General features: G+C 41.2%; 1 protein-coding gene across 4 annotated transcripts in view; it reads right to left on the bottom strand.

Annotated features, from left to right (window-relative positions):
- The window catches only part of CREB5 (cAMP responsive element binding protein 5), a 416932-nt gene that overhangs the window by 14016 nt on the left and 390766 nt on the right, over positions 1-12150 (bottom strand). For all 4 annotated transcript variants that reach the window (XM_054559357.2, XM_054559355.2, XM_009242928.4 and 1 more), the window contains 2 exons: positions 8806-9129; positions 3917-4144 (listed from right to left, as the gene is read on the bottom strand). In XM_054559357.2, the coding sequence (XP_054415332.1) occupies positions 3917-4144; positions 8806-9129 (552 nt within the window). The remainder of the gene's footprint in view (positions 1-3916; positions 4145-8805; positions 9130-12150) is intronic.

The raw sequence follows: 12150 nt of genomic DNA on the forward strand, positions 1-12150 counted from the left end.
AAGAAAAGCAATTATTTCCATGGGTGACCAGATGATTTCCATATCCTCTACTGAACACAGACATTCTACTGAGTACCACATCAGCAGTCGATGAATTTAGAGCTGATCTTAGTCACTTAGTATCAGAAAAAAGAACATGGATTTCTTTGGCTTACGGAGTTTCTAAAATAGAAGATCACAAAGAAGTGAGTTAGGTCAACAGGAGACTTCCCTGAGTCCTCATTCTGCCACCTACTCGTTGTGTGACATTAGGGAAGACCCCCCATTTCCCTAACCTCAGTTTCTTTCTCCATAAAATGTCAGATTAGGTGGTTTCTAATATTTTCCCCAATTCCTATACCTTTTTTGACCTCTTGGGCAGAGATGTGTTGTGAGACTAGGAAATGAAGTCTGGGAGTTTGATTTTGTTTTCTTAGGTCTGGTTTTTCCAATCTGAAATGCTGCAGCCTAACTAGAGGGTTCTATGCTGGAAAACAACTCAAAAGTGGCAGCTGGCCATCCAGACCTTGGATATTCTATTTGGCTGGAGTTTGTTTGCCTAGCACCTTCCATTTCTGTTTACTTAAAATTTGGCTCACTGGTCCAGCCTCAAGAGAGACACCTTTTTCTTTTGACAAAGGTCCAGTGAGAGGGAAAGGGTCATTCAAAGGTAGCGGAATCTGCAGCATCCTCTCCAGCATCCCAGGGCCTGATGCAGGACACTCAGCTTCACAGAGAACACTGGGCGCTTGTGGCTTCTGTCCCTCCAAGGCAAAGCAGTGGTTGGAAAATATCAACAATTTAGTCTGTTCAGAGACTGTCCCTTTTTTGGGTACTGTTTTAACTACCAAAAGATATTGGTGCCTGTTACATGAACTCAGTAGGATTTTTTTTTTTTCTGGTGTTGGGAGCTAGAGTTCTAGTTTCTTTTTTTCCTTAGCCATTTGGCTCTAAAGAAATGTGAAAAAAATCAGTGCATTAGGGTCTAGCAAAGGGTAAATTTACCTTGTATGTTTTGTAAAAGCAATCATAAATACGCATATGCCAAGTCACGAACACCTCTGGCCTCAAAGTCAGTGGACATCTTCACTTTCCTGGCTCTCTGCTATGATCCCTCCATGTTTGCATGCATTAGGATCATAGTCAATACCCTGAAGGAATTCTGCAAGGACTCATTTTAGCTAAAACTGATTTAAAGCCTTGGCAGCTGATATGTGCCAGCTGGCTATTTTTGGCTCCTTCATCTAAGCAGTGGTTCACAACTAATGCTGATTTTGCCACCCAACCTCCCTTCCCAACCACCACCAGAGGACAGTTGGCAATGTCTGGAGACTCTTTGGTTGTCGTAGTTGGGAGATGTGCTCCTGACATATAGTGGGTAAAGGCCAAGGATGCTGCTAAATAGCCTGCAATGCACAGGGCACAACAAAGCATGATCAAGTCCGAAAGTCAATAGGGCCAAGATTGAGAAAACCTACATGTTTGCATCATCCTTCTGCAGACCTCAGAAATGGTGGCAAATTCCTGGGGTTTCCCCCACTTCAGTTATTGCAGAACCACTGCGGTAATATTTACTAGGTTCACATATACAAGAGCTTTTATTTACTTAACATGTTTGTGCAAATTAACTCAATTTTGAGTGATTTAGCCTTCTTACTAATATCTTTGAAACTGCAGGTTTGATCTTCTAATTACATTTTTCAATACACATCAAAATTAAAATATGATTATTAATATTAAAAATGCTTGGTTGGCGTAGTGTCTCACACCTATAATCCCAACACTTTTGGAGGCCGAGGTGGGAGGGTTGCTTGAGCCTGGGAGTTTGAGACCAGCCTGGTCAACATAATAAGACCTTGTCTCTAGAGAAAAAAAAAAAATTATCTAGGCATGGTGGTGTGCACCTCGGGAGGTCTCAAAAAAGGTCTCAAAAAAGAAAAATGCTTTACCACATTCTACCTAAAAGTTTTTCAGATACTACTGTGCCTGTCAGATTCTACAAGTGGCTTTAAAGGTGGTTGAGTCCAGCCATTTCTCTGGTGCCTTGACTCCCTGCAATCACATCCTTGCCAAGTGGTCAAGCAGCCAATTCTTAGACACTCCAGCAATGAGGAATTCATTCATTTATTTAACAAATGGTTACTGAGTGTAGACACTATACTATAAACAGGGGAACCCATTCATTTATTCAACAAATAAGTTACTGAGTGTAGACACTACACTATAAACAGCAGATAGATAGATAGTGGGTGGAGGGAGTAGTAAGATACAGTCCCAATTTTCCCACAGCATACAAGTTAGTGGGGGAATCATTATCTTATTTTCCTCACATCTGCTATATGTTTCCCAGTTTCTTTCTCATCATGTCTATCACAAAAAGAATGACACACTTAGGGGGAAAAATGAACATCCATAAATTATGAAATTCAGGCCCTCATACAACACATGCTTTCCTTATATACTTTCAATTTGTACACTGGAAGCCCCAAGACATCTCCATTTAATGAAACTGAATATGCAAAGGCTTTGGGGTTTGGCACCCTAACTGTTCCTTTCTAAGGATGCACAGAGAACTAGGTGTGGGAAGAAGATAAAAGTGACCTACCAATGCCTAGTCATTAACTCTTTTTATTTTATTTATTTATTTATTTATTTTTTTGAGAGAGTCTCACCCTGTTGCCCAGGCTGGAGTACAGTGGTGTGATCTTGGCTCACTCACTACAGCCTCTCCCTCCTGCATTCAAGCCATTCTCCTGCTTCAGCCTCCTGAGTAGCTGGGACTACAGGAATGCACCACCACACTGGCAATTTTTTTTTGTATTTTTAGTAGAGACGGGGTTTCTGCACCTTGGCCAGGCTGGTCTCAAACTCCTGACCTCAAGTGATCCAGCCACCTCCCAGAGTGATCAGCCTCCCACAGTGCTGGGATTATAGGTGTGGGCCACTGTGCCCGGACCCCATGAACTCTTAAAATGCAGTCTCCCTATGTAGGGTAATTTCCTCCCTGCCGCACTCTCTTTGGTCATTCTCTCAGCTTCTGGAAGCACTGGAGTATAATCCACAACTCTTAATGCTATCCCTGGACTGTGGGTTGCATACATGTCTGTTTACTTGCCTTTTTTTTTTCTGCTGATAAATAGTGAACATATTTTTAACATTAGAACAAATGCTCTGAACTGCATCATTGTAATCTATAAAGTCTATTGGAGAAGCCTGGGTACTAGAGTTTCTTCCTTTCCTCTTAGACACTCCCAGACACTTCTGGGCCTCATTATAAAATCTTCCCCACTTAAGCCATTCATAAAAAGCAAAAATTAAGCAAGATTCAAATCTTGGTGAGTTGGCAAATGAGATGAAAACATGCCTTTTCTTTCAGAGCTACATAATGACCATCAACCTTTCCTTCTTCCGTGAAACAAAAATAGAGATAATCAAGTATAAGCCAAGGCAACGCCCTCAACCTAGTGAATATAATGAAAAGCTCCTTTTCAGTTGAAGGTTTATTATGGGCCAGGCACTGGGCAACTGCTTTGGAGACATTAGTTTGTTTATTGCTCCTAACGTAACAACTCTATAAAGTTATTATTCCCATTCTATAGAGGAAGAAACTGAGAGCCAGAGAGTTAAGCCTAGCAAGTAATTGCTGAACCACGGTTTGGATCTCTGTTGGATTAAAGCCTGTTTTCCCAGCCCTACAACTTAGGGGGGTAGGTCCCCCCTTCTCAGAGCTTTGTGGGCAAATTGATTGAAAACTGAATGGTTAATTTTGTTTTGTAGAGTGTCCCGGAATTAATAAAGCTCCAGGAGTGGGGCCGTGGCTCCTCTGTGGACTAAGTGTGTGGTATCACTGCTTAGGTCAACAAGTGCCTGTCAGGGCCGGAAATGCCCGTGGAGCAGAGGGCCTTTGAGTCCCAGGGAAAGACACCGTGGGCTGCACCTGAAGCTGCATGTTTGTCTGGGTGAGTTCTTCTGCTTTCTTTTCCAATGACATCACCCAGACCTTCCTCTTCTGTCTGCAGCGGGTGGCAGCTGCCCGGTTCCGTTCCAGAAATTTCCGCCGCCTCTCGTCCGGATCCTCATCTACCACCCTTCGCCGGCGCCCCCCTGTGGGCTGGGGTGGCTGTATTGTCTGGGTTGGCTGCATCTGTTGTGTTGCTGGTGAAACCTGCTGGGACAGAGAGGGAGGAGGTGATGGGGATAGGGAAGGACATGTTAGGTAAGGGAAGAAACTCAAGCTGATGTTAAAAAGCAAAGCACAGAAAGTCTATCGCTTCAGTCAGCATATGAGACTTGCCTCCTATGAATGAAACAGATGATGAAATCACACTCATGAAAGAAAAGAAAAAGCATCACTGACCTATATTCTATGATGTGTTGGCAAGATACAGGAATGACTCGTGAAAAGATGTAGTCAGATGGATTTTTCCCTGACAGGCATTTGGCCGAATCATGGTAGAGGAAACATTTATTTTTCTCCTTCAACTATTAAAAATGTTTTACTGATGGTGTATTTAAAAACTTAAAAGTAAGGGCCAGGTGTGGTGGGAGGATCACTTGAGGCCAGGAGTTTGTGACCAGCCTAGGTAACATAGCAAGACCCTGTCTCTACAAAAAAAAAAAAAAGGAAAAATTAGCCAGGCGTGGTGGCACATGCCTGTAGTCCTAGCTACTTAGGAGGCTGAGGTGGGAGGCTTGCTTGAGCCCAGGAGGTTGAGGTTGCCATGAGCTATGATCATGCCACTGCACTCCAGCCTGGGCAACAGAGCAAGACCTTGTCTCTAAAAAAAAAACAAAAACAAAAACAAATGAACAACTTTAAAATAGCCAATGTATGGCTACAGGGTGAAAACAGAAAGGTCAGGGTTATTATCACAATATGGATGACTCATCTGTCATCTGCAGAAAACCTCTGAGCAGGTTGTGGGCTCCTTTCATTCTAATAGCGGTAAAATTGTGTTCCTAACACACCTCTGGGACATCGTTGCCACTGTGACTCCTATGAAAAGAAGCCCATGAAGCCAGGAAAGCAGATGAAATCCTATTTTGACTATTTCACCCTTCTTAATGCAGAGGACTAGCTGGATCTGCACACTCCAGCCAGGCCTGCCTGCCCCTCAGAGCGCTCACCAGGGTGAAAGGAGATCCAGGAGAGCTTTCTAGGTGATTGGGAAGCTGGGCCTTTGAAAGCATTAAATTGATGGCTGAAGCAGCACTGAGCCCCGTCACATTCTGTGTGTGTGAGATAGTGAGAGTTGCTTGTTCATTACCATACAGTTACATTAGAAGGAAATCCTAAGAGTGGCAAAGCACTTTATTAAAAAGTTTTACTATGCTTATAGAGTCCTTGCAAGGTCTGTGTGGGACTCAGCCACATCTAAGGCTTGGAGACCCCCACACATAGAGCTTTATTTCTATTCATAAGGCAGACACACAGCACCTTGTGAAATTTCTACGACTGACTCTTTATATGTCTGGACACCTAATGCTTTCCCTCATGCACTTCACTCCTTCCTCCTTCTTCATTCTCAATAAAAGGTTTTTTTTTTTTTTTCCTCTCCCATTTCTCAGTCACTCAGGTTTATGACGGTAATACCTATAAAGTTGTTTTACAAGAGACATTTAACCTGCAGAAATAACAGGCCAAAAGTTTTAAAAATGAAGCCCAACAATCTTTTCTACCACATTCCAGCACTATGATTGAAATCAATCAGAATGACTGTAATTGCACTAATAATGGCTACTGGTTGACATCAGTTGACTGATGGTGATATATTTTAATCCAAAACTCTATCAAACTGTCTATGACTAACTGTAAAAGAATCAGGCCCAGGGTTGAGGTTGAACTGCATCTTAGTAATTTTATGCAAAGCAAAGACGTTTTCTTTTTTTCTTGAGACGGAGTCTCTCTCTGTCGCCCAGTCTGTCGCCCAGGCTAGAGTGCAGTGGCGTGATTTCGGTTCACTGCAACCTCTGCTGCACGGGTTCAAGCGATTCTCCTGCCTCAGCCTCCCAAGTAGCTGGGATTACAGGTGCCTGCCGCCATGCTTGGCTAATTTTTGTAGTTTTTTAGTAGAGATGCGGTTTCACCATCTTGGCCAGGCAGGTCTTGAACTCTTGACCTCATGATCCACCAGACTCGGCCTCCCAAAGTGCTGAGATTACAGGCGTGAGCCACCACACCAGGCCAGCAAAGACATTTTCTAGAACTGGTTGTTGGTGACTCTTTTCCTCCCGATTATAGAGGAATAACAAAATAAATTAACTGTCTAAGGTCTTACTCATCAGAATCGCTAGTGAAGACGTCATCCTTGTTATTGGCACAGGCTTAGCACTTGTCATTTCAGATGCTAATTCCTGAGCTAACTACTGCAAAGAGGGAATGTGCTAACTGCTCAGATATTTTTGCCTTTAACTGTTTCCTTTTGTGAATTATAATCTCTTATTGCCAGCCCCAGACAAAACCCTCAAATAGGAAAAAATTGTTTTTTAATCTCCATTGCAGGGACTTATCTTTCAATTCTGTATCCTCCTACCCTAAGTTTAATCAACCTGTAACCCATGATACTTTTCCTGTGCCTTCACCCAAAGGCATAAGTGACGTGGTTTCAGGTGTAATGTAGGTTCAGGATTGGTTAAGAGAAATTCCTTGAAACCAGCACTCTACAATCACGTCCTTACCTGCAGGAGGAGCACAAGAAGCCAGAAGAAAATGCAAATACAACCCTAAAACCAGAATTTGTATACCTGGTAATTATTGTTGCTTGTAATTTTATTTTTAAAGCAGAATTGTCTTGGCATAGATGCTCTGAAAATTTTGATCAAAAGTAATAAATTATAATTTCAAAAAGGCAGATTGTATTCCAAATCATCTTAGAATCTCAGAGTTCAAAGGATTCTATTCCTACTTTCAGATAATCATACAATTAAGCAAAATGGCAAAGATCTCAGTACTCAGCCAAGTTAATACAATTTAAGAGTGGTATTTTGGGATACTGCCTAAATGATCTGGTTCAAATTTTAGCAAGACCAACCTGGGCTCTTTCTTTTTAGTATACAATTAAAAAAAGCAACTGTTCATGAAGCTAATTATAATAGCAATTAACTAATTGCATATACTATTGGCCACTTACTGACTTGAAACAGAGGGCAATTGGCTAATTGGTAATTAGCTAGTGAATGGCTTTCATATTCAAAGAATTGTTTTATAACTTGCTCTGTGAAATAACTTGCCCACAAAGGCAACCAAACCTTGATGTTCTCGTTTCCTTATAAACTAAGTACAAATGTGAATCAGTTTGCCCATCATTGACTTTGTAGTTTTTTTTTTCTTTCTAAATACATGTTCTAGTATGGCATTTGACTAAAAATGTGACTAAAAAGTTTCTCTGGATAGTGTTTGATTGCTATACAATTTGCTAAACTTCTATTATTTTGGTTTGGAATAACATATTTTGAACACTGTGTCAAGGGCTTTACAGAGACTCTCTTATTTAATACTCATAAGAGCCTAGGAGTTTAGTCTACTATTACTCAGCCCCATTTTACAGATGGGAAAACTGAGGGTTAGAGAGGTTAATTGTTTCTGTTCACAATCACACAGTGAGGAAGGCAGGAAAAAAATTAAGGTTATCTCATTCTAATGCTCAATTCTTATTCACAATGTAGAACACCTCTAAGAACCTTGCAAAAGACAGTTTATCTAATGAATAGCTTAGAGAGTTGCTTGTGCCTGACCCATTCTGTGGATGGCTGTCCAGGTTTGGTGCATGTTAATGGAGGGGGGCTCAAGAGTTCAAAAAGCTGCCTGGTATAAGGTCTCGTCTCCAGAAGCAGATGACAGAGGAGTCAGTGAATAAGTGTTATTTGGCCGTTCCATGCTTCCGACACCCTTCTAATCCAGCTGGTTGGAAGCTGGCAGCGTGGACTGGGTGGAGGGTATGGATGAAGGTCATTCTGCTTGAGGATCCAAAGTGTCTAGGCCCAGCCATGCTCCTGGACATGCCCTTCATCCACTTACTAAAACTCACTCCAGTACAGGACTCGCCTCTCTTCTTGACTGTGGGTGACATAATGTCTGCCTGGTCCCCCAACCCTCTTTCAGTTTTGTCTAAATGCTGGCTTTCTTTGCAGCCACTCCTGGTGACTCTCCCCCACTGGGATTTGGCCTTTCTCTTGGTCTGATCATCTACAGAACTTGGCTCTCTTTCTGTTCCCTCCAACGCATTTCTCATTCAGGGGGATGAGTCACCTCTCTTCACCATTTACACAGCACCTTACGCCGTAGCATCCATGATGGAGCTTCTTTGTCTGCCTTGAATTGTTACTCTTTAGATTTTTAACATTCACTGTTACTCAGAAGATTTCCTGTTGTATTTAACTTCCATTTTTACAGGTGACAAAATTGAGTCTCTATGATGTTTTAAAACATAGCAGCTAGAACCAGGGTTAGAATTAACTCGTTTTTCTCATTCTTAATTCACATCTTTCTTCACAAGCTTAAGTTCTTCCTAATCCATCAATTCATATTACTTTTGAGAGGGGCTAACTTTCTGACACACTGCAAAAACAGATTTTGGAGAACTTAAAGTTTATACTTGCCCTTAGAGAGTAGACCTGATATTATTTAGTATTTTATTTATAGAAATTATGATCTGGTAGGGTCTTATGGGTAAGGCTTGCCTCCTACGAGATAAACAGAGCTCCCTAGAATGTGAGATAGAACACCTGGGCTTGTCAAACAAGATTGCTGCAAATGACCCCAGCATTAGAGCTTGCACTGTTAAGAAGGAGAATAAGAAGGGGAAGGAGATCACGGAAAAGGTCTACCTGTGCTTGGTTGCCGGTGTGCAGGGGCGGATGTGGCGAGGTCTGGTGATGTGCTGGGTGTGCATGAAGGTGGGAATGGGAGTGGTGATGTGGATGGTTCTGCTGGTGATGGGGTTGAGGGTGAGGATGGTGCGCTGGGTGCTGGTGCTGGTGTGGGTAAGGGTGATGGGGTGGCAGTGTCTGGTGCTGATGCGGGTGCGAGTGCATGTGATGGTGTGGCGTCTGGTCCTGCCGGGAGCCCATCATCTCCATCATGTGTCCCATGGTGTTCATGTTCCCATTTGACATGGCAGCAGGGTGGTGAGTCAATGCAGCCTTCAACCTCTGAAACAGAACAAAAGGGAGGGGAGAGAACAACTGAAGTCAGTCATGTACATGATAGAGATTTAAAAGCAAAATGACTCACATTTTCAATTCTATATTTTATGATGCTATTGTTAATGTTTCCTACCAGTAGCTATCTTGCTACCAGTACAAGATTGCTTTTATATTAATTTCATATTTTCTTATATATCGTGGTCAGTAGGAGGGTCAATGTCAGCCAAATAGGTTAATTCAACTGTCAAAACCAATGGGCAGGATATCCTATCAAGAATTACACATTCTACTAAAAGGTATTTCCTATTATCCAATCATGCATTATATCGTATCTACAACTGAATGCAAGGATACACCAAAGAGCACCATTCAATAGGGTGATACCACTGAACAAAGAGCCTCCATCTGGTGTGCCACTGTATTTTGTTTTTTAATTAATTTTTTTTTTTTTTTTGAGATGGAGTCTCGCTCTGTCACTCAGGCTGGAGTGCAGTGGTGTGATCTCGGCTCACTGCAACCTCCACCTCCCAGCTTCAAGCAATTCTCTGCCTCAGCCTTCTGAGTAGCTGGGATTACAGGCACCTGCCACCATGCCCAGCTAATTTTTGTATTTTTAGTAGAGATGGGGTTTCATCATCTTGGCCAGGCTGGTCTTGAACTCCTGATCTCGTGATCCATCTGCCTCGGCCTCCTAAAGTGCTGGGATTACAGGCGTGAGCCACCGGGCCTGGCCAGCCACTGTATTTTGTAAGAGTCACAAGAACAAATGCTCTTGCCTCTCAAAATATTTCTCAGACACAGAGAATAAATAATTTCAAATTTTAAAAAGTAGAGAACTAATCTGATTTTAGGGCTTAAAATTAGAGTTAGTAATTTACAAGCTTCGGAGGTAATGTGTAGGTCTTTTCTGTACCAAGATTTTTCTTATGGTCCCTTCCAATACTCTTAATTTTTCTCACTCAATAGCTTTCTTTTGACTTTGAGAAGGGAGTGAGGAAAATAGAAGAATATGAAGTATTGCACCTCCTTTGATGGCCACATCAACCAGCCAGATATACTTCTAACACAAAAGCATCATCCATTCATAAGCAGACATACACACAAATAACTTGTACCTGAGTCTAAAGGAGGAGTCAGCAAACTTTTTCTATAAAGAGTCAGATAGTCAATATTTTCTTCTCTTATCTTCTCTGTCACAACTACTCAACTCTGATACTGTGGTGCAAAAGCAGCTGCAGACAATGTGTAAATGAATGAATCTGCTATGTTCTGACACAACTTCAGGGACAGGAAATCTGAATTTCATATAATTTTTACACGTCATGAAGTGTTATTCTACTTTTGATTTTTTTCCCCAGTCACTTAAAACGTAAAAACCATTCTTAGCTCATACACTGGACAAAATTAGGCAGCGGGCCAGATTTGGCCCTTGGGCCATCATTTGCTAACCCTGTTCTAAAGATTCAGTTGATAATCAGCTTAGTCCCAGTTTCTTCAAAATTGTTTCTTCTGTGACACAGTCAATTATCATCATATCCCGAGGGGCATAATGTGCTAAGGACTGTATAATGCAGTTACTCCGTTGGAAATATATCTTATGCAGAGATGATTGTCTAATTGGCAAGCTCCCATTGGCTTCATGAAGTATTTACCAGGGGACTAAAAGTTGTTTCCAGATTTGTGTTCTTATCTGATTCATGATAGTGGTGTATAATTGCTGGGCAAGGAAACAGTTGTATTTAAATGATGATCAAAGTTACCATGCTCTAATATTGTACAATATTAATGATTCTCAACCAGTTACATACGCTATTGAAAAATACCAATTCAATTAATCAAAATCCTTAATTAAACATAAAGAGCCTCTACCTGCTGAGAAAAAAAATAAAAAAAAAAACAAGAGGAAAGGATGGTAGACTGTATGTTAATATGCGATCATCATTTAAAATATTTTCGTCATCCTGATTCAGTAGCCACATAGTCTACTTCTCACCTCTTTCATGAGCAACAGATACTGCACAACAGTTACTGACATTCATAATCCTGAAGAAGTTCAGCATCCTAAATGTCTGGGAAAGATTAGATGCTGGGTATTGTGTTTCCTCCTTTTTTTTTTTTTTTTTTTTTTTTTTTAAGATGGAGTCTTGCTCTGTTGCCAGGCTGGAGTGCAGTGGCGAGATCTCACTGCAACCTCGGCCTCCCGGGTTCAAGCGATTCTCCTGCCTCAGCCTCCCAAGTAGCTGGGACTACAGGCATGTGCCACCGTGACCAGCTAATTTTTGTATTTTTAGTAGAGACAGGGTTTCACCATGTTGGCTGTGATGGTCTCCATCTTTTGACCTCGTGATCCACCTGCCTCGGCCTCCCAAAGAGCTGGGATTACAGGCGTGAGCCACTACACCTGGCCATGTTTACTTCTAAACAGAAAAGTGAACTAACACTTCTCATCTCCAATTTTGAGCAATGATTTCATTGTTTTTATAAAAATGCTTATTATAAAAATTTAAGCAATGCTGTGCAATGAAGTCAGCAACAATGAAGCCAAATGCGTTGTTTATATCTGGTGGGTGAACAGCATTCCAGACAACTCTATATATGTATATGGAGAGATGAAAGAATAACTAGAATAATTTTGTAACTGTGGAATTAAAATAGCATGTAATTTTAAAAACTTTTATTTGACTATGGCACAGCAAAGAAATGAAAATCTGGGGAATTGCTGGGTTTTAGATACATGTTTCTTTACCCCCAGGAAAACTTTTTGGATGATACTTCCGAATTTAAGGATGAAAAAATATGAAAAGAGGTTATGTTGAAATCATCATGCCTTTTTAAAAAAATGACATGATGGAAAGTATGGACTTTCTAAACTATTCCTTGTAATTTCATTACTATAAAAGTATACTTTTTATAATAAAAAATCAATTGCTACAAAAATACTGGATGAAAAAGTAAAAGCCACTTGCCTAGCCTTCTCCCCTAAACCCCAGTCCTGTTCCTCAGATGTAACCACCACATATCCTCAGA

This window comes from Pongo abelii, chromosome 6, assembly GCF_028885655.2.
Source record: "Pongo abelii isolate AG06213 chromosome 6, NHGRI_mPonAbe1-v2.0_pri, whole genome shotgun sequence".
NCBI lineage: Eukaryota > Metazoa > Chordata > Mammalia > Primates > Hominidae > Pongo > Pongo abelii.